The sequence below is a fragment of the Theobroma cacao genome, chromosome 5 (assembly GCF_053813885.1).
Source record: "Theobroma cacao isolate CCN51 chromosome 5, ASM5381388v1, whole genome shotgun sequence".
In the NCBI taxonomy this organism is placed as follows: domain Eukaryota; kingdom Viridiplantae; phylum Streptophyta; class Magnoliopsida; order Malvales; family Malvaceae; genus Theobroma; species Theobroma cacao.
In genome coordinates this window covers 3,386,657-3,412,965 of record NC_142643.1, presented here as the reverse complement: position 1 = coordinate 3,412,965, position 26,309 = coordinate 3,386,657, and the positions used below count along the sequence as shown (strand labels likewise).

The 26,309-nt window shown below is 35.2% G+C and overlaps 1 protein-coding gene across 1 annotated transcript; it reads left to right on the top strand.

Annotated features, from left to right (window-relative positions):
• The first annotated feature begins 17,546 nt into the window (after positions 1–17,546).
• On the top strand, positions 17,547–24,355 carry ABCB1 (ATP binding cassette subfamily B1). Its single transcript, XM_018121762.2, has 10 exons — positions 17,547–18,234; positions 18,328–18,382; positions 18,493–18,668; positions 18,754–18,954; positions 19,075–19,334; positions 19,421–19,737; positions 19,927–20,150; positions 21,315–21,688; positions 21,813–22,527; positions 22,854–24,355. The coding sequence occupies exons 1-10, from the start codon at positions 17,722–17,724 to the stop codon at positions 24,138–24,140; spliced, it is 4,122 nt and encodes a 1,373-aa protein (XP_017977251.2). The 5' UTR covers positions 17,547–17,721; the 3' UTR covers positions 24,141–24,355.
• The last annotated feature ends 1,954 nt before the right edge of the window (positions 24,356–26,309 follow it).

The following is a 26,309-nucleotide window of genomic DNA, read 5'->3' as shown; positions in this document are numbered from 1 at the left end:
TACTATTATTTTTATTCAAGCTTTTAATTTAATTGATGAGCTTGATTTAGGGAATTCTAATAGTTTGTGATTTTATTAAAGCAATTTCATTTTATGTCTTACTGTTAATGTAATCAATTGTTGACCAGTTCTTTTGATTTCATTTCGAATGCTTAAATTGAATTAAAAAAAACAGTAATTTCGAATGCTTAAATTGAATTAAAAGAAATAGTAATTAAGCACTTGAAACATAAGTGAATTATGAATATTATGTGAAGTAAAATGAAGAATAATTGCATTTGTGTTATTTTGTTTTTTTTTTAATATTGAGAGAAATTTTTTTTACGATTTTGTTGTATGATTAAGTTATTTTTAGAATCTCAATTCTATAATTTAATCATTTGTGTCTTTTGTTTTAAATTATGAGATTGTATTTGCCACATAAGATTTATATGGATGAATATATATTTCTTCATTAATTGTTTATAAAGTTTTTTCAAATGTAATTTTTAGTTTTCATTAGATTAACTGTTTATGAAATTTTATAAACCCGTTACATAGGGTGCTATTCTAGTGAAGCTTAGTTTTTGTCTAATTTAATTATTGAAGGACAAAATTTAGAAAACCGACCCTAAAAGAAAAAGAACAACAATACTCCGGAGGAAATCCCAATCCACGGCACAAAAACCTTTCAACCCAAAAGCCCAACTCTATCTATGGCAAAGGCCCAAGGACCTCCAGCAAGGCCTGACCTCTCTCCCTTTGCCTCCAAACTCAATCCTTTTCTCATTTTGCTTCCTTGAAATAGTCTTTTAATGCCATTGCCAACCCTTCGTGTGCATTAAATGAGCTACTAGAACAAGTATTTGACTAAAACCCCAAACTTAATCATCACGATCCATGGTTGTTAATTGTTAATTTTCCCACATCCTAGGGAATTTTGGGATGTGTAAGTTCAATTCATGATTTGCCTTGTCAATTATATTTGGCTAGAATTTCCGATTTTTGGACAATATTAGTTAAATTTATGTGAATAGTAACATGTTGCCTTGTCAGCAAGTAGTTCGTTATGATGAAATAATGTCCTGTTTAAGAGAGAGATGGGGAATGCAACACCAGGCAGGCTGGCAGCAAGGAAGCATCATGTTGAATGCTGTGAAAATTTGTTCATGTTGTTTGTCAGTATTCTTTTGTTGGACATGTAGTTCATATAACTAAAAAGTTAAAGGGTGTTGATGACCTTATATCAGACAAGAGGGGAAAATGTCCTTTGCTTTGAGACAAGCATCTGTGCAAGAGTCAAAGGAAATATAATTATCTCTCAGATAAAAGCTGGTGGATGTTGGAGAACACCACCTGGAAAATATAGACAGATGAGAAGGTAAATGATTCTAAGTACTAACTGGTCGTGCCTTCTCCTTTAGCATGCAAGCTATGATACTCTGACAATATATTTACAACCTCGGCCTCTCTGGAATCCTATCAGCATTCTCAGCAGCTGCAGCTGCAGCAGAAATTGCAGTAGAAAATTCAGAACATGCCTGAGGGCCTTGAAAGCCAACAATCGTATTGTCCATCACACTTTGCTTCTTTTATGTGGCTCTCAATCACTTTTACTACAGTTGCCTAGTGCATTACACAACAGCAAGCAACAAAATCAAAAAGTGCATGCCTTCCTGGCTCTTTTTCAAATTCAAATGCTTCTTGGACTGACTCACTTTCTCTCAGGCCGCTTTCTTCCCTTCTTTTCCTTTAGACATTTACATCACAACAATACATCTCCTCTATACAAATGATTATTTCTAAGGATATGCAATTGCACAAGCTTTGTGTCTTTTGATCAGAAAGGGGAATGCAAGTCTAACTGGTCTGCCTTCTCTTGAAGGGTGAATTTTTGTAAACCCAAAGTTTTAATCTTGTTTATCCCAGTGTGTCTTTGCTCTTGAGCCCAATCATGGTATAAACTTTGACCGAATGAAGGGAAAAGGGAAAAGTGTAAAACAAAAACAGAAAAAGCAAATGCAAACTTAAAGAGATGAATGGAAGATGCCCAACAACTCAACATCCATCAACTATTTCACTATGTTGATTTAATTCCAATCTTTTCCATCACTTCAAATTTAATGAAGGACCAGAAAATTAGAAGGGAAGTCTACTCAAGTCTTTTGTGTCAGTTATGGTCTTACAGATGAATTTTTGAGTGCACGCAATCGCTGCAATTGATGGGTTGCAGTTGCATTTATCATACTATATTTCATGCAATATGTAAATTGTTGGTGGATGTAAAAATAAGAGTAAAATATTTAGATATTTTTAATTTTTAATCTTAATTAAGTAGGTTCATTGATTTTTCCTTTCTCTCAAGTTAGCCGGTGACACTCCTGGCCCGCTGCCCTTCAATCAGATCTAATAGTAAAATGCTAAATCCGACCGAATCTCTCTAAAGAGGCACCAGATCGATGCTCCCCTAGCCTAGGAAGCACTAGATTGTGCTCCCCTGACTTGAGGAGCACCATATCGATGCTCCCCTGGTGCCTTCCAAAGCTAGAGGAGCACTCGACGATGCTCCATTGGAGAGCACTTGACTCCTCAAGCTAGAGGAGCCGAGTGCTCCCCAAGCCAGAGGAACACAATCGATGCTTCTTCTGAGGAGCGCAGCCAAAGATCCGGCCAGATTTGGTCATGCATGGCCAGATTCGACCAAAAGGTAGTCGGTTGGCGAATGTCAGTACCGTCAAGCGGCCATTTGACAGAAAAAAAATAAAAGAGAAAAGATTTTTTAATAGGAAAAAATTTTAAAAATAAAAATTATAATTTATATATTTTTAATTTTTTAAATTAATGAAAAATAAAATTATTTAAAAAATATTATCACTTTAGTAAATTAACAAAAACATCAATAGAATCCTAATGGCTGAACTTATTCCAATAAAAATAATTTTTGAAATTGATTGTTTATTTTCATATTAATAGATTCACGTAAAATTTTAATTAAAATTTTTAAAAACATAAATATTTTATTCTAAAAATAAAGTAGACCCTTAAAAAAGATCAATAATTAAAAATTTAGGACAAGGCACAGAATATTTCTTTTACGTATACCATTGGACAAAAAAAAGCCTGGCACAATATGTTTTATGTTCACCAAATCCTCCAGTGAAATGATAGCAAACAGCCAAGAGCCAACAAGCATATTTTGATCCCCATATCCACTTTATGCGAGAACAAAGGTATGCAATATGGAGAGTTCAGTGCTAATCATCCTCAGTGCACAGACTACATTCTCTGGCCCATTTTCCCTTCATCTTATCTTTCTTTGCTCCAACCACTTTCCATTATTGTCTCACCCCATCTATCACCACTTAGATAGCACTAGGTAAGTTTTTTCTCTCCCTCTCTTCTTCTTTGTTTTTTTTTTTTTTGGCACTAGTACAAAGTTGTGCTATTCTAATAGAACATTTTGGTCTATTCATAATGACAAAATATGTAAAACTCTGGAAGTAGCTTGTATTGGATATTTTTAACAATAGTAGTGTGGGACTATATCTCCTATTAAAAAAAAGGAAAAAAAATCTTTTAAGCAAATATGTTTGTTTAAACTGTTATGTCTATTCAAATAGATAAGTTCATTCAAATAATTTTATTTGTTCAAACGGTAATGTCGGTACTAAAGATATATCTTTGTTTATAAACAGGATTCTTTTGATTTTATGAAAATATATAGAACCAATTTACAATCAATTTTTCCTCTTTTTCAAATGCTTCTTAGATTGCTTTTATATTATTTTGTTGTAAAAATTTTTTATAAAAATTTAATAATCTTGTCATATGTCAGTGGTGTTTAGTGATTGATTTCGTCAATATAAAACATAATTAATACTTAGATTCATTGTATCTCTAGAGTTTATCACATATAATTTAAAAGTGATAGCAAATAAAACCTTAAAAATAGTAGCATTGAAACATGAGTCAGAGTCATTCCATAATTTTTTGTGTTTCAACAATTTTAAAGTTTTATTTTCGATTTAGTAATGCCTACTGAAAGTGGAATACTAAGAGAAATTGGCTTTTGACTTGGTGAAATTGGACCAGATTGATGGTGATAATTTCGAAGATGGCAGAAGAAAATGCATTCCCTATACTTTCAACTCTAAAGGTAGTTTATGTCCTAATTACTCCTAAAACAAAAGAGAATGATAATGAATTTGTTGTTGCAACCAGAGAAAAACGGAAATGGGATTTTGCAAACCATATGTCCATAGGCCATATTTTGAATGGTTTGTTTGATGGCTTATACTAGAATGAGGTTTTTATTAAAGAGTTAAGTAAGTTGGACTTAATTGAAAGAAATTAAGAATTTTTAGGATTTAATTGAATGGTTCAATTAATCTTGAGGCAATTTTACAATTTGTATAAAGTTATCCAAATCCTACTAGAATATATTATGATTAAAGGTTTATGCTGCACATTGATAGGCATGACCAACATTACCAAACTATTGAAAAACTATCCACAAAACCTTGAAAGACTTGTGAGGAAATCGAGAGCTTGTGAATCGACTTTATTTAGCCTCGTGAGTTGTCAGTTCACCTTCGTCCACCAATTCGACCATTGTTTCTTCTTCCTCGGAGTGCAACTCTTGATATTGCACCCACTGATTTAAGTTTAATCAATAGTTGATCAAAGTCTTATGAATTGACTAAAAGGAAGAAAGCCCATTAAATTGCATTTAGCTCAAAAAACTAGTCGCCTTATATCTTAGTTGTGTTTTGATTTTTTTTGGTGAAATAAAAGTGTGATTGTCTCTCTTCTAGCTAGCACTAGGCTTTGTAAGTATAAGTAACCTCAATCTCCTTTAGAGTTATTCGCAATTACCATCGTGTGGAACACCATTGGAAGTTGTATAATTAGACAACTTGTGACTTGCTACAACGCGAGCATGGTGTTGAAAATTAAAATTGTGCTTGAATACCTTGTCATTTTGGCTCCAAGGGTAGAAGGAATAATATTCTTATTCCACAAGTTAGGGTTTATGTATGTTATATAACCAAAGTTTGATTCTACTAAGAAAAAAATGCTAAATTCCCGCTATGCTTGTGATATGATTGGATCCCTTTTCCCCAACAAGGTTAAGTGAGAACTTTGTAGGTCTTTTGTAGAAAAGTCTTATTAGAGCTTGTAAATAAGATCTTCAAGGGGATAGGGTTCAAGCTCATAAATTGAAGTCACTTATGGTAGAACCTTCATGCATTGTTTAGTATAATATCAAGTCTTGAGTTCAATAAGACAAAGTACATAATTTGTATGTGGTTACTAGCAATATAAATATGAAATATAATATTTCATCTCAATTGAAGTGCTAGGTATCCATACTGGTAAGAAAACAATGAGTAATAATACTCTTAATAGACTTATAACATAAATTTGTTAGAGTTCTCTACACATGAGCATTCTTGATAGGATCTATTATGTGACTGTGAAATGTGACCTTTTCCAAGAGTTCAAGAGACTCCAATATCACTCTTGAAAAAAAGGATGTTGGCACATTACCATAAAAGTGTCACTAGATATTGCATATTCATTGAGTTTTGAATCATTGTGTAAAATGTGGTCAATTAACCAAATCGTATAGCTAATTTAAAATATAATTTATCATACAATTTCTGTTAACTTTATTATATTTTCACTAAGTGAAAAGGTTGAATTAATCAAAAAACACTTTCATTTATATAATTGATTTTTAATATTATCAAAAATCTAGATTATTTTAAAAATGATTGGGAATTGTTGGACATTTTCAATAGAAATAACGTGAGACATAATCCCATATTGGAAAAAATGAAAGGCATAAAATCTTTTGAATAGTTATGTTTGTCCAAAGAGTTATGTTGAACAAATACGAATTTGTTCAAATAATTATATTTTTTCAAAAGGATATATTTGTTCAAAAAGTTATATTTGTATAAGAGACATTTTTTATTCATAAATAATATTCCTTTCATTTTTTGAAAATAAAGAAAAATAATTTGCAATCAACTTCTCCTCATTTTTCAAATACTTCTCAAATTGCTTTTATATTATTTTGTTATAAAAAAATTCTATTAGAGTTTAATAATCTTATCATATATTAGTGAGTGCTCGATAGATTGATTTTGTCAATACAAAATACAATCAATCATTGAATTTTTATTGTATTTTTTAAATTTATCGACTATAATTTTTTTACACATTAACAAGGAAGGCAAATAAAACTTTAAAAAATATATGGAAGCATTAATGAATTCAAATTTTTAGTGGATAGTTCCCTCTTTTTCCTTTAGGATTTTGACATAAGATGCTAAGATATATGTTCAATAATTCAATGGCACATGCACCGCAAACTCCTTTTCAAGACTCAGTACTGAGTCTTTGAAAACGTTGTCCACAAATCTTTTCAGCTTTTTTTTTGGTTTTTTTTGTTTCCTTTGGTCCCATCTCGGGTTAATCAAACATTGTAACTAACTCCTTACGGTCCTTTATTATTTCCTGTCTTTGCTTTAGACTTGCTTGCCCCGTCTCAGTTCTGCAGATGCTTCTGGTAGATTGAGACTTCTCTGATTGGAGTCCACTGATCTTTATAAAAGTTAGATTTTTAATGTCCTAATCACTTGGAAAACTACTCTTCGTGCCTTGAATTGTCACCCTATAAAATATCTTTAAACTAGACACTATCTTCTAGCTGCAAATGAACTAAAATTTGATCCTATTTACTATATTATCTTTCTAAAACATGAAATTGATACTGCTTAAGGGAGGTAGAGGCCAACAAGCAGCCCTACCTGTTTGCTTATAACATTGAAAACCCTAGGAATATATCTTCTACATATATTTTTCTCTTTTGCAATTATGAAAATTCCTAACCTACCCAATCTCACAAATCCTAAACCCCATTAAGTGGGAGACATATATCCATGAAAACTCTAAGACTTCCCTTGCTTCCCAAGGGATACCTAGATTGCCACTACGTCAAACGGCTCAATTCAAAACTTTATTATTAATTAGTACAATATTCTTACTCATATAATTAATGGTATTTGAAGCATTAAATTGAAAACTTGGGTTCAACAAGCTTTCGAACCGGTAGAGTATGGACTATGAAAATTGAAATAACTATATTTGGTGAAGGGCGTTTTCTCTATCTACCTTTATTGATTTCTCTCGTTTGACAATGAAAAGTTCTCGTTTAAACTACAGCATGTTTCTTTTTTGAGAATATGGGGTCATTACTTTGTAAAGATATGAACAACTCAATGGAATTGTATATAAAAACGTAGTATTCCCTTTGCTCCATACTTAATTTACGTTCATCTTAATCACTTGATCAATTGCTATCAGAAAATGACTTGTTACTCCCCAATTGTCGACAATTCTTGTTTAAGATTCCTAATCAAATACATGATTAATTAAAGTGACAAATTGAATTTCAAAAACTCATTCAAAATTCCAAAATAAATAAAAATCAGTCTTGTCTATTTCTTTCCACATTTGTAGTTTGGTCATCTTTGAGGTACATAGGTACCTCAACATGCAAGGGCTTTCATTTTATTACATCACGATGGCAAGATATGTCTGCCACGAGACATGTCTTCTTTTGGCATCATCAAACATCGTTTTCTCCAAGGAAAGCTTTAGTTCCATTGATAAATGACCCAATCCTTCCTCTCTCTCTCTCTCTCTCGTTCTTTCTTTATTTCTTTCAATTTTTTCCGTGCATGATCCATGATCCTTCACCAAATCATGGTAGGGTAGTAGCACACATGTCCAGCATATGCAAAGGGCCAGCTCTTGTTTCTTTAAGGCAACATTTTTTTGGGTTTGCTTTTAAGGGCCGGTAATGTCACAAAATGCCCAAACCGCCTTAAATTTGGATGAAGCAGTTTAATTCCTATCTTAAATCTTGAGGCTGCAGTCTGACTATAACTGATCCCTCGAGGAAGCAATGCTGGCCCTCTCCTAAAGATGAATTTATTAGTTTCTTGCGCAAGCGAACCCCTTGATTATTTTTGGCATTAACTCTCTGACAAATTAATAAAACAAAAAACTCTTATATGATCAATTATGAAAGTTGATAGATTTTTTTACAAAATAACGTGTATAAATAAAAATTACAATTATAATTAAGTAATTTTCACATATTGGTTAATTATATCTAATATAAAAATCAATGAAATTAATTATTAAATTCACATATAATTAGACAACATTTTCTATAAGATGGCAATATACTTGAAATCTATTAAAGTATATAAAAAAAATTGGATGGTATGCTGTAATTTGCAAATCATATATTGGTGGAATAACCTGTACAAGAATCCATACATAACAAAGTTTAATTGTAAAGAGGAAAATAAAGTGGTGGTAGCATGCTAAAGAGGAAGCTTTTGGGAGGAAGACAGAATGTTTTTCATTCCTTGTGACACACAGCTTAGCTTCAGCCTCTCCAGGACCCACGTCACACAAAAGCAAAGGCCATCTCATGGCCGTACAATCAAACTTAGGTTTAGGGCTGATGCTTTGACAAAAAAGAAGTGATTGGGAGGAGTAGCTAGCTTCACAAATAAAAAGTATAAAGTAAAGAAGAAAATGGAAACCAAAACGAAAAGAAAAAAGAAGAGGGGGTTGGGGAGGGGGGGGAGAAGAAAATAATTGAAGAGCAAGAAAAGGAGGTAAGAAAATAGTTAGGACAAAAAGGGGATGGGGCCATAAGAGGGAGGGGCATGGATATGATATAGGGAATACACATGCCATATGATCACTAACATGGACACATGGGAACCAATTTCCACTATGGAACAAATAATCATTCATCATTAAAAACACAAACATACAGCCCCCCCTTTTTGTCATTTGCCCATTCATGGTCAACTTTCATCAATCCCATCTGGTCCATTCAATTTTCTTTTCTCCAATGTATTAACCCTACTTTAGTCTCCTCCAAATTATTTTGTCCCTCACACCCCCCAACCTGTCTTAATTACATGTTTGTCAAAAGTTAAGTGTGCTGTTAATGATGTGAAAATATCTGATGATCTTCCCTCATGCCTAGCTCTTCACTCTCACAGTTGTTTTCCTTTTGCATTTTTGGGTTTCTTTTTTTTTTATTTTGTTTTCTTTTCTTTTCCCTTTCTTCAAGGGATAACATTCAGTTGTCCCATGTCAGAAGTTGATTCCTTAAACAATGCCATATATCATTAATTCTTCCTTACGCTTTGCCTTACAAGCAACTACTTTTTTCTATGCTGCTGTGAATTTATTAATTTCTCAATATATATTGATCTGGAAAGAAAATTTACAGGAATGTCCATCAAGCCTCTAACAGACAGGAGACTTAATACAGCATTACATACCCTATCGCTAACAGTAACAGGAAGATTTACACCAATCAACCATACGAATTGCATCAGCATTTACATCTGTTTTCCTACACAGCCTGCCCCAATGCAGCAAGCCTTCAAGGCAGGCAGCACCTGTTACATAGATACTAATATCTACTAGTAACTTTTTATATTATATTATGCACCATCTACACTCTTTTCCCTCTTTCGCTTACCATAACAACTGCTTTTATTCATGCTTTTATTTCTTTTTCTTCTTTCGACCCACCTATATGTTTATGGTATTAGGCTACTATTCCTAAAGTGTATAAGAGAATCCTTAGGTATATAATTATTTAACATACAATTCTTTTCTCTCTATATTTTAAAGTAAGATATAGGCTGTATAAGTTTTTTTTTTTTTTTAAAGATGCAAATCTTTGCATGTACAGTTGTGCAATTACGTACGAAATTTCCCAACAAATTAAATTATACATTAATTAAAAATTGCATCCACTTTATCCCAAAATAATAATTAAAATTTACAAAAGATTGATTAATAACATGTTAAAGCAAGTGACACTAAACGTTTTTCCTTTAAATGTGGCAATATTGCCAAGGTTGCTTGAGGCATGCTAAGATGTTGTGGAAACCACTTAAGATTAGGAAATATGCGATTCTTGTTTTTAATTATTATTATTATTATTATTATTTATATAATTTAATTTCATGTTGGTTTGCTGTCGTTAAGGATACCGGGTTTTAAATAAAGCAAAGACTTTTCAATGATACTTCCAAATTGGATTCCCACTTCACCATCTAATTAGGAATTGCAAATTACAATCTCATTTGAATAATATACCACCTTGAATCAAAAGCCTATTTAGGAGGAAATGGGCATAGAAAAAGAAAAAAAAATAATTATAGTACAATGAGACAATAAGATTGGCTGAGCTGGATTGTAGCTGACAGTTTATGCGTATCAACTTTTGGTTATGGAAGCCTAATTGGTTCATAATTCGACACACGAATTATAGAGCTAATCCTTTCAAATCAATTGAAAATTGAGTTGGTAATAATTGTGATTAAATTTTTGTACAAATTTGCGTTATTGGATGTACGTTTGGAACTGTTAATTAATGTGTTGAATTTAACAAATATCCAACTAATAACATCTTTTCCTCTGTAATATTTTTTATGAGTTAGGCCATGGCGGAGGAGGTTCCCTTGGTGCAGCTAAAAGCTTCAGGTGCAAACCTGGAAGGTAGGAATATTCCATTGCATTGTTACAATCCAAAGAATCAGAATTTTTGTAAGCAAACTTCAGGAGGGAATCACTTTTTCTTTCAGGTGCCATCTTTTGGATGGAAAAAAAAAATTCAGTGATGTTCAACCAGATGGCCATCTGGCAAAGTAATTTGTCATTGAACCAACTTGTCATCACATTACTAGATAGATAAAGATTTTTTCCCCCTTTTTCTACCTTCCTTTCTCCCTTTTTTGCTCATTGATTGTCAAGTAACTTTTTATTAGCTTAAAACTAATTAGATAGTTCACTGATATGATGTTATAGAAAGTTTGACAACTTGAAAGAGAGTTCATGACTAGTATGATATCTAGACCTTGAAACCCATATATATATCCCAAGAATTTCTCTTAGTTAAAGAAGTTCACTTTGATCTAATTTCCTTTCTAGATTGGTCATGGAGACCTTTTCTCTTAAATATTGATGGAATTCCTAAGCGCAAATTAATGACTTCTGTTAATTAAAAAGCAATGTTTGAAGCAACTTTAGTTCTTTGGCAATGTAGCAGATTCCTAGCTTAAGTACAGTTTGGACATTGGAGACAAAACTTCAGCACAAAGTGCTCTCTCCCTCCAAAGGCAAACTTCTTTTTTTCTTTTTTGGTTGATACATATAGAACCCAAATCTGTTTTGGATGAAATGACAAAACATAAATATCTCCTATCTCCCAAATTTCGTTTCTATGGAGTAATTAACTTTTTCTTGTCATATAATGTGAAGTAATTTCATCTTTCATTTTCAAAGTTTGAACATTAGAACCAAAATTAAACGAAAAGTCTAGAGGTTTAATCATTAGCTGTTAATTTGGGACCCACCAAAGGCAAACCTTACATATGGTGATTGATTAAAAGTGTCTTATTCAACATTTTCATGTCTTGGTAGAAAACAAAGTGGTGTTTTCGAACAATTAAAACTTCAAAAACCTGGAGCTTACGGAGTCAAGGTTTCTGTACATGACACGAAAGGAGTAGGATTACCAAATTTGACTTGTAAGTTCCTGCCCCTCCCAATATCTTTCTCCCTGGTGGTGCCCCTCTTCCACACAATCATATCTGATGCTTGTTTTGTCAAACATATTGTTAATTCAAATTGCGTAGAAATTTTCATTTTTGTATTGGTAAATCTAGTCCTTTTCTTTTTGGCTAAACAATTCAAATCTTTCTGCGGCTATGAGCTCTGATGCTCACATAGGCTGTCATTGTTTATGTGCAGCCTAGGTACAATTTCTCCAACAAACCCAAATCTTGTTGCTGAGATTTTCCACTTCCTCTTGTTAGGATTTGATATTATTTCACACTACTAACGCCCATATATTCTTTGGAAAAGATAGATAGAATCATTAAAGCTAAAAGTTACTACTAAATTATAGGGAAAACGAATAAACTATATAGATTACTCAACCAAAGTGCATATTGATTGCAATTTTTATGCTTTCAAGGTCAAGAATTTGGTTCAGTGAATCAGATCAGAACGCTACGTGCCCATATTCTGTTGGATTTTGCTCCCCTAATAGTATTCATGAAAACAAATTATTTTAGCTAAAGCAAGAATGTATGTATGATTTAAGTAACAAATTTCGGTTATAAACTGCACGATTAACTTAACTATATATGGTGACAAATTGAAGGGCGAGAACAATACGTATATACCAATAACCCTTCATTTATAAAACATGACCACTTGTTTCTGTAGATGAATCCTAGCTGTAAACAAATAAGAGCTTAGCTAATTATTAAAGTAGATGCTTTAACAAGGCTATATATGCTATAGAGGATATTTCAGTGGCTCTGAATAGGATAGTATTAAAGTGGAAGCGGTAAGTTGGCAGCAATTTTGGGTATTGATCAAGGCAATATTTCACCATGTGAACATTCTGTGTAATAGAATTAAGGTCAGGAGTTGGTGAAATAGATGTGAAGCTACAATTGACTTGAGTTCATATAAAATAGGAGGTCAGTCTTGCAAAATGTGTACAACTAAAAATGGGAAGTCATAGCTTGGAATTGAGAGTCCAAGGAGAGTGGTCCCGTGATGCTTAATTTTTTCCCATTTCACACTTTTTCATGCCTCTACTGTATCACCTTGATCATACTTAGAAGAGAAAGAAGGAAAAAAAAAAACATTTGTTCACCTTTTTCATCACATGTCTAACAAGTGCCCTACCATTCTCTTTAGTTGGTTTCCGCTGCTCGAGAGATTGAAGCTTTAAAGCTTTGTGATTAAAGAAAATTAATCCTTTCAAGCCTAATATATTTAGGTGAATTTAGCTTTTCCTTTTACAAAAGCAAGGAATGAAAAGGAAGAACTATGGGTCATTTTATAAGCAATTCATGAGAGTTTCTGAACTTCAAAAGAATGACTCCAAAATCTGCAAAAAAATGAAAACCATGATGAGAACTTGCCTTGCTGTTCAATCTATACCCAACCAATATATTGCAATTTTAATGAGACAAAGAAAAGATATGCTTACCAAAAATTTGTTCTTCATAATGTATGATGGGGCCACAAGATTATTTAAAGAAGATGGCTAATTAGGTAAACTACAAAAAATGCAGCGGCTCAAGCCCTTTGAACACCTGGATAGCAGTAAAAGATGACAACACAGCCATAGCTTGTGGCTTCAGCTCTGATTCCACAGCCCATTGAATCATCATTACTTTGAAACTGAGATTATACTCCAAGATTAATATAATAATTTTATGAGGTTAACATAATAGTTGATTAAGATTATAAAATAATGCACACTTAACCACAAGAAAGACAATGGAATGGCATAATGAGCGTCACATGCACCATTTTTGAGAAGTATTTGAGTGGAGAGTTGATTTTTTTTTTGAATTTTAGTCCCTCCTTAATCTTTCCTTCTCCTGTTGGAAGCAAGATTGGAGGATTGAAAACGGACCACCCCTTTTTATAACAGAAAATAACAATAATAATAATAAGCTCTCAATGACAGAGAGAGAGAAAGGCGGGGTGCTGCTCTTTTTGACTTCTTCATGGTTAGTCTGTCTCTCTGCCCCCCAAATTTGGCAGATTACCAGCCAATAAAATTATCAGTAGTCTAAGTATTTTATCTTGAAAACTTAATTCAACTTTTTTTTTTATGGGAGTTCGACCACCGACTCCCTTGCTTTACACCTAATCTTTAACGACCTTATTGGATGTTTACATGTTTTCTTGCATTATATTTCTATCAATTCCATGGCTGTTCTGCAATTTTCCATATGACGACAATGCTCATGCCTTTTCAATGGAGCTTAATTTTTGCTTTCATAATCTACAATAATTGGAAATACATGGAGAAAGACTTTGATGGTGTAACATTGTTCATGCAAATCTAACAAACTGTGAAGTAGACTCTCCATTTCCAGTGGAAATAATAATAATAATAATAATAATAATATGATTAATTAATATATCTGTTAGGTGTTTTCTTTGGTCTGTGTCCTTTTCTTTCCTAGTTCTAAGGAATCTACAAACCATACATAAGTGGGGTCAAATCTCTTAAGTCCCCAAGGTGGGCTCCTAGGGTCCCATGGATACGCATATTTTTTTTTCCTTGGGGAATAGAACTTTCCTATTTGGTGCTTAAGCCTTAAATAGGATATGGTCTAATGATTCATCATTTTGGGTGATGGTATTACTTCACCTAGCTACTGCAATCCTGGCTCTCAATTCAGGTTATTGTCTTGGGTCCAAAGAGTATAAGCCTGGTTTGAGACAAGCAATTTTTCATTCTAACAATGGCGTACTTCTCTTCTCTCCCTCCCTCCTCCACGCTCTTATTTTCTTATTAAAAAGGATGCAACAACTGACATTCATTATCAGTAGTTAACTCTACATCCACAAATGTAAGCTAAAAATTAAAAGTAAAAAGAAATTATAACCTATTATCTATGAATCCTAGCCATTCAACACCAACCACCAAAGATAAAAAGGATCAAATGGCCCCCGCAAATTGAATGAGCAAGCAGCAAGGTGGTACTGTATAGTAGAAAAGGCCGCCTGGGGCACCGACTGTAGGCACCAACCTAGCCTGAGTCCAATATGACTTTCACCCTAAAATTTGACCTACATCTGCATTTGTAGGTACCCCAGAGTCAGTGTCCTATCATCTGAGTTGTTGGGAGTGCCTTTTTCTCCTCATCTAACTGATGACAGATTCTTAACTTCTTCAATTGGGATGTGAAAATTTTGACTGAATCTGTCTAGTTTTTATTTTCCTCTGCTGTCTTGCCAGAGAAAGTAAAAATCGTAGCAATTGAATTGATCATGGTATACTCTACATCCTTAAAACACTGTTCCCTCCCTTTTTTTTTTTCCATCATATTAGCTGTATCATTCAGGAAAACATTAGAATTAATAAGTCAATATGACATTTTTATAAGAAAATGACAGATTACAGATATCAAGTTACTTTCAATGCTTCATAAATTTGTAAACTGCTATAAATGCATGTTAAACATTCAAATAAGACCCCACAAAACCAAACAAAATCTAATTGTGCCAGTTTTCTAATGTCTTTCTTCCTCCATTTCTCTTCTCCAACAAAGAACCCACATAATTCAAAAAAGAACTTGTTTCTAATTCTTCACAAAATCTTGCTTTTCAGTGATGGAAGCATTTAAGGATCTTATTACCAAATTAAGCAAAGTGGTTTCTTGAGTAAAATAAGTTAATAGAAGTAACAAATGCCCTTTTTGAAGAGGGCTAGCTAGGTAGCCGAGCACAGTAGAAGTCCACAAATGCCCGTGGGTAGAGGGCAAAGCAGAACCTTGCCAAAGGGGGCTTGCTGAGACAAAAAACAGTACGGTAAGCGTGAAAAGAGAGAAAGATATCAATACCACTTTATTTTTCTTGCATTTTTTGAGTACTTGTATAATAAGCTGAGAAGTAAAGCTATAAAAAAATATAAAGAAAATGCAATTTCAGGGAATTTTCTCAGTGTCAGGTTTCTGCAAACTTTATTGTATTTTAAGCCAACAGAAAAAGAATGAGTTTTTGCCATTAAAAAAACCAAAGAAAAGAAAGAAAACCCAAAGGCGTGATTAAAGTTCTGTAACAGATAATGTGGAGTTATAATACAGTTGAAGTTGGCAGGTGAAGTACTCTGAGTGTTGATTAAGAAAATGGCTAAAATTTTAGAGAAGAAGATGGTTGTATTTTTAAAATACTGCCTTCATTTGCTGTCATTTTCTATAAAGAATCAATCTTTAGAGGGAATCCCCAGATTTGTGAAATGATTTCCTGACAAGGGTTTTTCGTTTTTTGAATTTTCTGGGGTGGAATCGTATACTTTGTATTTTTGGAAGAATTTCAGTTGCATATAAAAATATTACTATTAGTATAAGATGTGTATTTGTGCACATGAAATTTTCTTTTCTTTTTTTCTTGGGACAAGAATAGTGGAGAATTGACAAGATCTTAGCTGTTGGATCTGACAAATTGTTTTTGGAGCTCAAGTTGGGATTTTACTTGCTTATTTTACTTGAATGTTTGATTGAGGGAGTTTCCTGGTTAAGGACAAAATAACCTACTTGTTTAGCTTGAAAAAAACTTAGCTAGAGTTTTGATTGCCACTTTTTACCATTAATTTTTTAGGCTGAGGTTTTGTACTAGGTTTCATGTTTATACATAAGGTTAATAAAATCTGGGGTTAAAAACAGAACTCAAGATTTGAGATCCAATTATTTAATCAAGAAAGATCAAGTTAAAAGGGGTAAAAGTGATCCTTTCAGATATTCTTTTTGTTTTCTTGTTAAATCAAGATTTATATTCATAAAATAATTAAATTTGATATTGATTAATGCTTCTTGGTTAAGCTCATTGTATTTGTCAAACATTTTAGTGTCCACCTTTCAAGCTGATTTGAATGATCCTTGTCAGGATACCTCAAATTTTTAAAGCCCCTTTTATTAAAAAGCCAAGATTAAGCCTCAAGATTACTCCTTAATTAATAATCAGTCTTGTAACACTGAAGCTAAGTTATCATAAGCTAAGTGGACAAATAGTATTATTGCACTTAATCAATAGTCACATTAGTGCTTAATTCTTAATCTTCCACACAAGGCCTTTTCTTTCCCTATATGCCCATGTTACAACTACTTAAATTAAATTAAGTGATAATTACTAATGCAAGATTGATTCAATGGGTAAGTTCATGCATTTTAAGGATAAATAGTTTTACCACAAACCCTTTTACAGGATAACTAAGCAAAATTTTCATTTTAGGCCTTAATTAGAGTGTTCAAGCTGTAATCAAGTCATCTTCCATTGAAAAATACATGTTTGGTATGTTAATCATTGACAGAAAGAGGGGTTTCGGAGTTTGGTTTGTATGTGAGAATATGAATGCTTTTTAACGTATGATGTTGAAGCTACAAGGGATAGAAAAGGACGGCGGAATTTAAGGAGACAGACAGACAGTCACACAGGGAGAAGGTTAAAAGATTTTTTAAGGCTTGAACAGAAGAAAATTTCTTGTACAAGCCTTCGAGCAATCTATTAACTTGCAGGATAAGCCAAGAGAAGAGGAATTGGAAATCAAACTGTTGATGCATTTATTATTATTATTATTCATTAAAGAAACAATATAGAAAACAGTAATAAGATAGATAGAAGACTAGTACTCCAAGTAGAAGTAGTACTAAAAAAATTCCAAAGTTGGCGTTGCTTTTTTCCACAGTTTGAAGCTGTTTTAGTCAAAATCCCACCTCTAAGTATTCACACAGCATAGTTTTGTCGGGTGGAAAATCCCTCTCTTTTGCATCATCTGTCACTTTCAATGTTTTTTACACAGCAAGCAAACTGAAGCAAGAAAGCCCACTTAACCGCTAACAGTTGATTTCTAAAACAACTGCATCGTAAGCAAAGAAACAACAGCAAGAAACAGCAGATAATAGGAGTAAAAACTGAAAGAAACAACGATTATCAAGAAAGGTAGGGGTTAAAAGAGTGAGGAGAGAGAGAGAGAATAGCAAAAACAATGAGTTGAAAAGCCAGATAAAGAGTGGGAAGATAATAAAGAAGAGAGAGTTTTGGGGTGTGTGTGGTGTTTTGTTCATAAAGCTAAGGAATTTGCAAATGTCACAAGATTCTGAGGAGATAAAGACGATTGAGCAGTGGAAATGGTCCGAAATGCAAGGCCTTGAACTTGTGTCTGCTCCTCCTTCTGACCCTTTTAAAACCAACCCATCAACCCCAACTCCAACAACAACAACAAATAACACACACCTAAGAGAACAACAAGAGAAACCTCAACAGCAAAGTCAAGCTGAAGCTCAAGCTTATCAGGAGAGTGTAGGGGAGAGAAGGGAAATGGAAACTTCTTCTTCTTCATCTGAGACAAAAAAAGATGGGAGTAATAATGGTAGTGGTGGAAGTGGAGAGAAGCCAGGGGATCTTCCATCAGTTGGGTTTGGTGAACTATTTAGATTTGCTGATGGTTTGGATTATGTGTTGATGGGAATTGGCTCTCTCGGTGCTTTTGTACATGGCTGTTCTTTGCCTCTCTTCCTTCGTTTCTTTGCCGATCTTGTCAATTCTTTTGGTTCTAATGCCAATAACATGGACAAGATGATGCAAGAAGTTCTAAAGGTTATACATTTAAAACCACAATTTTCATTTTTTATTAAGCGAATGAATTTTCACCAAAAAAGTTGTAAAGTTTCTTGTGTTTTTGATTTGTAGTATGCATTTTACTTCCTTGTGGTGGGTGCTGCAATTTGGGCTTCTTCATGGGCAGGTAAGTTCACCAAGGAGATGATCAAGTTTTTTTCTTCTATTTTTAGTTCAAGTTTCCGGGTGGTTTTGTTGATGTAATAACTGAAAGAAGAGCTTGAAAATTGGGTGTAGAAATATCCTGTTGGATGTGGACTGGAGAGAGGCAAACAACAAAGATGAGGATCAAGTACTTAGAAGCAGCTTTGAACCAGGACATTCAATACTTTGACACTGAGGTTAGAACTTCTGATGTTGTGTTTGCCATCAACACTGATGCAGTGATGGTCCAGGATGCCATTAGCGAGAAGGTAAAGCAAACCAGAAAGATATTCTTCAAAAAGTTTTTTTTTTTGGGTGTAAAATTAAACTCTGTTTTTGGCCTGTTTTGTGCAGTTGGGTAATTTCATTCACTACATGGCAACATTTGTATCTGGTTTTGTGGTTGGTTTCACAGCAGTTTGGCAATTGGCTTTGGTCACACTTGCAGTGGTTCCTCTCATTGCTGTGATTGGAGCAATCCATACCACCACATTAGCCAAGCTTTCTGCAAAGAGCCAAGCAGCTTTATCACACGGAGGAAATATTGTGGAACAGGTAAAAAGGATGCAATTTTTGCGTTTCAGTTTGTGAGCGAAAGAGATCAAAACCATTATTTGCATAGTTTTTCCTCTGTTTTTTTGTCAGAGTGTTTGCTAATTGCGAGCTAAATTGCAGACAGTAGTTCAAATTCGGGTTGTTATGGCATTTGTTGGTGAATCAAGAACATTACAAGCCTACTCCTCAGCATTGAAGGTTGCACAAAAGATTGGTTACAAGTCTGGATTTGCAAAGGGAATGGGATTGGGAGCAACTTACTTTGTTGTTTTTTGTTGTTATGCTCTTCTTCTTTGGTATGGAGGTTATCTGGTTAGGCATCATTACACTAACGGAGGACTTGCCATAGCCACTATGTTTGCGGTTATGATTGGTGGATTGTGAGTACTCTGTTTTTACTCTGTTCTCTATATTGCATTTCCGTGGGGAACTACTATTTGCTTAAAAATATCTCTTTGATTGATAGGGGTTTGGGACAGTCTGCACCAAGCATGTCTGCATTTGCAAAGGCCAAAGTGGCAGCAGCAAAAATTTTCCGTATAATTGATCACAAACCCGGTATTGATAGAAACAGTGAGTCAGGTTTGGAGTTGGAGTCAGTTAATGGTCTAGTTGAACTGAAAAATGTGGACTTTGCATACCCATCAAGGCCAGATGTAAAGATCCTTAACAATTTCTCCCTAAGTGTTCCTGCCGGAAAGACCATAGCTTTGGTAGGAAGCAGTGGTTCTGGTAAAAGCACTGTGGTCTCCCTCATTGAGAGATTCTACGATCCCATCTCAGGTAAACTATACTGTGAATTCTTTCAATCTTTCTAACCAAGAACATTAAATCTCATCTCACTTGAAGTAAATGATACTATTAATGTTTTATGCCAGTTCAAGTAATTTCTGCTGTTTATGGGTATGTATTTTTTTGGAGACTGTACACCGGTAGGGTGGGAAATCTCAGTTAAATAATGTGCTTGTGCAGGAGAAGTGCTGCTAGATGGGCATGACATAAAGACATTAAAACTGAGATGGTTGAGGCAACAAATAGGACTTGTGAGCCAAGAACCTGCTCTTTTCGCTACCACCATTAAAGAAAACATACTTTTAGGTAGGCCTGATGCAAACCAAATTGAGATTGAAGAAGCTGCCAGAGTTGCTAATGCCCATTCATTCATTGTAAAGCTTCCTGAAGGCTTTGACACTCAGGTTAGCCAATCTCAGACGGTTCATTTGATATCAGTTTAATAATTGCTACCAGGCTGTATTCTTCATTAGGATTATCTACCTTCTGCAGCACTTGTCATTATATTAAGTGGTTGACAATGTCTGATCTCAGATACTGCTTAAACACCTAAAATCTGGTAGCATTAGATAATACGATGAAATTAATGTTAGTGGTTTTCCTTAAATACTGAACTAGACTTATTAGTAGATTAGGAATGTATCATTATATACCAATTGGGCTGTTGACTTTATGGCAGTTGGGGAAGGTGAGGGAAGGAGTGAAGTTGGCACTAAGGAAGGTGAAATTTAATCATGGATCTTGACCAGAGGGGATCTTATTTAGTTAGATTTTTAATGCTCTATAGTTGCTTCATTTGGTCAACAAGCAGAACCTAACCTACATTTATTATTTTATAAAATTTTTTGAAGTCAAAGTAGGAAAGTATTTGGCCATGCATGCATTTGTAAGAAGGTAACATGCTTCAGTCAGCATTGCATGTGCAGGAATAAGACCAAATAACTAAGAAGCGAGAAGACCAAGCAGAGGGAAAAGAAAATGGAGATAAAGGACAATAAAATATAGAGCCCTTCAAAAATAAATAATTGCTGAATGTTCTATTTTAGTAGGAATAAAGAAATCAACCTGATAGCTTGAAAATGACAGGTGAGAAACAAATTCTGAAAAGATTAATTGGTTTAAAATTACCAAAAAAAAGCTTGATTCCCGAATTAATTAGACATTGCCTTTTAAAGAAAAAAAATTGAAGACATGGGGTTAAATTAAGTGGTTTTTTCCCCTCATTCAATTTGATAGAACTGCATTCTCTACGTTAAAACACATATGTAGTATCAGCCATTTTTTCTTTTAATTTGACAAGAACAATCAGCCAAGTGTTTTTTTTTATTTGATGCACAACCAATATTCCACACAAAAGAAATATATGATTATGATTTGCTAAGTTAATGTGTATTCTTTGTTAGCAAGGTGCAAAGAAATCTAAATCAAATTGCAGCCTGACTAAAATTTCCATGCTTTCGTTTTTTTTTTCGAATTCTATCTTCTGACAAAAAACAAAATAAAGTCCACAGAGAGACAAATTAGCATGAAAGCAAAAACTAATTGAAGTTAAAATATGGTAATGGCAGGTTGGAGAGAGAGGACTTCAACTCTCCGGTGGGCAGAAGCAGAGAATTGCTATAGCCAGGGCAATGTTGAAGAACCCAGCAATCCTACTCTTGGATGAAGCAACTAGTGCACTTGACTCTGAGTCAGAAAAGCTAGTGCAAGAGGCCCTTGATCGTTTTATGATTGGTAGGACAACTCTTGTCATTGCCCATCGCCTTTCCACCATTCGCAAGGCTGATGTTGTAGCTGTACTCCAGCAGGGGAGTGTTTCTGAAATTGGAACACATGATGAGCTGATTTCCAAAGGAGAAAATGGGGTCTATGCCAAGCTCATCCGAATGCAAGAGATGGCACATGAAACTGCCCTTAACAATGCTAGAAAAAGTAGTGCAAGGTAACTTCCACAAGTCTGCACTTGTTTGTTATATCTTAAGAAGCCTTACATTTTTGAGAATGTTCCTGTTAAACCAAAAACACTACATGTTAATCTGAGGTCTGTTGCCATGGTTCTTCTGCAGGCCTTCTAGTGCCAGGAACTCAGTAAGCTCGCCGATTATTGCCCGCAATTCGTCTTATGGCCGATCACCATATTCTCGCAGGCTTTCTGACTTCTCTACATCTGATTTCAGTCTTTCCCTTGAGGCCTCACATCCTAATTATCGAATGGAAAAGCTTGCCTTCAAGGAGCAAGCTAGTTCCTTCTGGCGCCTTGCAAAAATGAATTCTCCTGAATGGGTTTATGCTTTAGTTGGTTCTATAGGGTCTGTTGTCTGTGGGTCCCTAAGCGCTTTCTTTGCATATGTGCTAAGTGCTGTTCTCAGTGTCTACTACAACCCAGATCATGCTTATATGAGCAGAGAAATTGGGAAATATTGCTATTTGTTAATTGGACTTTCATCAGCTGCCCTTCTCTTCAACACACTACAGCATTTCTTTTGGGATATTGTGGGAGAAAATCTCACAAAACGAGTGAGAGAGAAGATGCTGGCAGCAGTGCTGAAAAATGAAATGGCATGGTTTGATCAGGAGGAAAATGAGAGTGCTAGGATTGCAGCAAGGCTGGCTCTTGATGCCAACAATGTCAGATCAGCCATTGGAGACCGGATTTCAGTGATTGTGCAGAACACAGCACTCATGCTTGTTGCCTGCACTGCTGGCTTTGTGTTGCAGTGGCGCCTTGCCCTTGTCCTTGTTGCAGTCTTCCCTGTGGTCGTGGCAGCAACTGTTTTGCAGGTTTGTTTCTAAAACTGATTTCTTGCACATGCGTGTTATCAAGTATGGATTCCTACAATTGATCAGCGATCAATTAATCTGACAATACCTTGCAATTAAAATGGTTATGAATTGTGATGAAAGTGATATTGGTATGTGATAGTTTTTGAGTTATTTGAACTATATGCGCTACACATTTTTTTTTTTTTCTACTTGTTGAGCTAATGTGATTCGCAACTCCAAAAATTTAGAAAATTTAATTATCAATTATGTCTTTCACAAGTAAGGCCTTAGGCAATATTGATCAGATATCCAGTTATTAACTGAATTTGTTGGATTTTCAACAGAAAATGTTTATGAAAGGTTTCTCAGGGGATTTAGAAGCTGCTCATGCCAAGGCCACGCAACTAGCTGGAGAGGCCATAGCCAATGTAAGAACTGTTGCTGCCTTCAATTCAGAAAACAAAATTGTTGGCCTTTTCTCCTCAAACCTTCAAACTCCATTAAGGCGCTGCTTCTGGAAGGGACAAATTGCAGGAAGTGGGTTTGGGGTAGCTCAGTTTTCACTATATGCTTCTTATGCCCTTGGTCTTTGGTATGCTTCCTGGCTTGTGAAGCATGGGATCTCTGATTTTTCAAAGACAATCCGAGTCTTTATGGTTCTCATGGTCTCCGCCAATGGTGCAGCTGAAACATTAACCTTAGCTCCTGACTTCATCAAGGGAGGTCGAGCTATGCGATCAGTCTTTGATCTTCTTGACCGTAAAACTGAAATTGAGCCTGATGACCCAGATGCCACACAAGTTCCAGACCGCCTTCGTGGAGAAGTTGAATTAAAGCATGTAGACTTTTCTTACCCCTCACGTCCTGACGTCCCTATTTTCCGGGACCTTAATCTTCGTGCCCGAGCTGGAAAAACTCTTGCCCTTGTTGGTCCGAGTGGATGTGGTAAGAGCTCGGTCATTGCACTTATACAGAGATTCTATGAGCCCTCATCTGGACGTGTTATGGTTGATGGAAAAGACATTCGGAAGTACAACCTCAAATCCCTGAGAAAACACATTGCAATAGTTCCACAGGAGCCTTGCCTCTTTGGTTCTACCATCTATGAAAACATTGCCTATGGGCATGAGTCAGCAACTGAGGCTGAGATCATTGAGGCAGCTACTCTATCCAATGCCCACAAGTTCATATCTTCATTGCCCGATGGTTACAAAACTTTTGTTGGGGAGAGAGGAGTCCAACTTTCTGGGGGCCAGAAACAGAGAATTGCGATTGCAAGGGCTCTTGTGAGGAAGGCAGAGCTTATGCTGCTTGATGAGGCAACAAGTGCCCTTGATGCTGAGTCTGAGAGATCAGTCCAGGAGGCCCTGGACCGAGCCTGCTCAGGAAAAACCACAATTGTGGTTGCTCATCGGTTATCAACAATTAGGAATGCACATGTCATTGCAGTGATTGAAGATGGGAAAGTTGCAGAGCAAGGAAGCCATTCACATTTGCTAAAAAATTATCCCGATGGGTGTTATGCCCGCATGATACAATTACAAAGGTTTACACATAGCCAAGTCGTTGGAATGACATCAGGCTCAAGTTCTTCAGCAAGACCAAAAGATGACAATGAAAGAGAAGCCTAGTGACCTTAAAGAAAAAATGGCAGAAAAGGAGGAGTATATCTCATATACCCCTTAAGATTTTTTGGGTGTTTACTCTGGATTTGATGTTTTGATATAGTATAATATATGTGCATTATCTATTTTTTTTTCTTTTAACCCTATATGTTATCTTCATGGGTCTTCCTAAGGAAATGATAATGACAAATGGTTCCTTGAGATTGAAATAGATTAAATAAGTTTCCATCAAAAAAGCAATCGTAAAAGCATTTCATCCCATATGTATTTTGTTTGACAACTCTCCTTTGAAGAGAAAAAGGAGGATGTTGCAACGAAAGTCAAGCCAATGTCTGAAAAATAATTCAGGAAGGGACGCAGTGTGCAAGTGCAGGCCAAACATTTATTTAGCTGTCAAATCTTGCATGGAATCCAGTAGATATCCACGACAAATGATTAATTTTGATGCATGTTAGAATTCAATCACTTTCAGAAGTTTGATCACATTATACATAGTAATGGATAAGCAAATGGGCTTGTGGTTGAGGACCTTAAAAAGAATGACACGTTTCGCATTTCATCCATCAGAATCCAAGCAATTAGGATATTTATCCCATCCTGATCTCAACTTGGGTATGTGAATATTAATGAGAGACCCAGCGGGGAACAAAATAATTGAGGTGAAGCTCACATGGTGGTTACACATGTGCAATGAATCCTTTTAGGAAGAGATAGCAACCGGAGGGAAAACAAAGAGTTAAAAAAAAAGATGAAAATAGACAAAAGACCCAAAAGGAAAATTATGAGGAAAGTCATGCCAACAGCTTCAAGGTTCAGCCAATGGTAGCTAGTAGTGGACAAGCGTGAGGGAAAAAGAAAGGGGAACTTGGATAGGAAAATGACAGGGGGATGATGGTGTTGGTTCATGGCCTCATGGGGATACTATGTGAGCGTGTGGGACCCTCTCCCTAATCTCTTTGTTTGTTAAAAGAAACACTATAGGGATGTTAGTGGCCACAGATCCACTGATGGGCCGTTGCTGGGAATGCCACTTTGCTGAAGGATTGGTCTGTGTCTTCAAGTGCTGAGAGCTTTTTTACACTTTTGGTTGGTAATTGGAGGATGACACATCTGCAAAGTACTGACTGCTACTCTTGTTCCTTTGTCTACATTGGAAATGGTAATGACTAAAACCAAGAGGAGAGACAGGGCAATCTCAAACATTTGATATTGGATACTCTTCTTGGCTCCGCAACATTTAAAACACTAAAATGCGCTACGCAGGTTAATATGATTGCAAACAGAAGACGCCAAAATATTCAGGCCTCAACCACGGACGAAACAGGGCACATCAATGACAACTTTACTGGAGTAGGTTTCAAGAGTCCTACAATTTGTAATTTGTTGGTAAAGCTAATTACTTTAAAACGATAAGAATGTACCTAAACGAAAAACAAAACCAGAATCATAAGTGCATAAGAGAACAAGATTTTGCTAGATTAGACCTAATAACAATGACAGGCCTTTGATATCTAGTAGATTTGGAAGCAATCCCATGGCTTTAAAAAGAAGTGCTATTTCCTCCACTCGAGGGCAAAGAAAAAACCAGAATCCAAATCAGATAATGCTCCATTAGGAAACCCGCTTGAAGCTTCCACCTTTCCTTCCGTCCAAAGTTACAATTTATTCAAGACGAGATATGCCGACAGAAACTCCAAGATTGAACATCTGAAGATAATAACTATGCTCCATCTACAAGCAGCATGATAGTATGGAGGCAACTTCTGTTTCTAGAGGCAAATCAACAAGCTTTATGCACCAATCAATAGCTTACAAGAAAGTAACCCACCAACAGACAAGCATACATGCCATGATTCTGAACCCCCCCAAAACAAGTATTCTTGTTATCTTCTAAAAGAAAGAAATGGAGCATGTTGTTGGATTTGTAACTTGGATTTGAATCACATCTTTCCTTTTAACTATTTTCCTGTCCAATACTGCTAGATGACACAGAATGAGGAAATATCTAGTGCAGCACATGAACTTCTTAACTTGCTTAATCCTAATAAGCTGCACGTTCCACCATCCATGTTTCTAGCACCATAATTTAAGGCACATAAGCATTCTTCAAGCAAGACATAAATGGAGAAGAGTAGCAAATAGTGGCCATGACAAGCATTTTCCATTATAGATTTT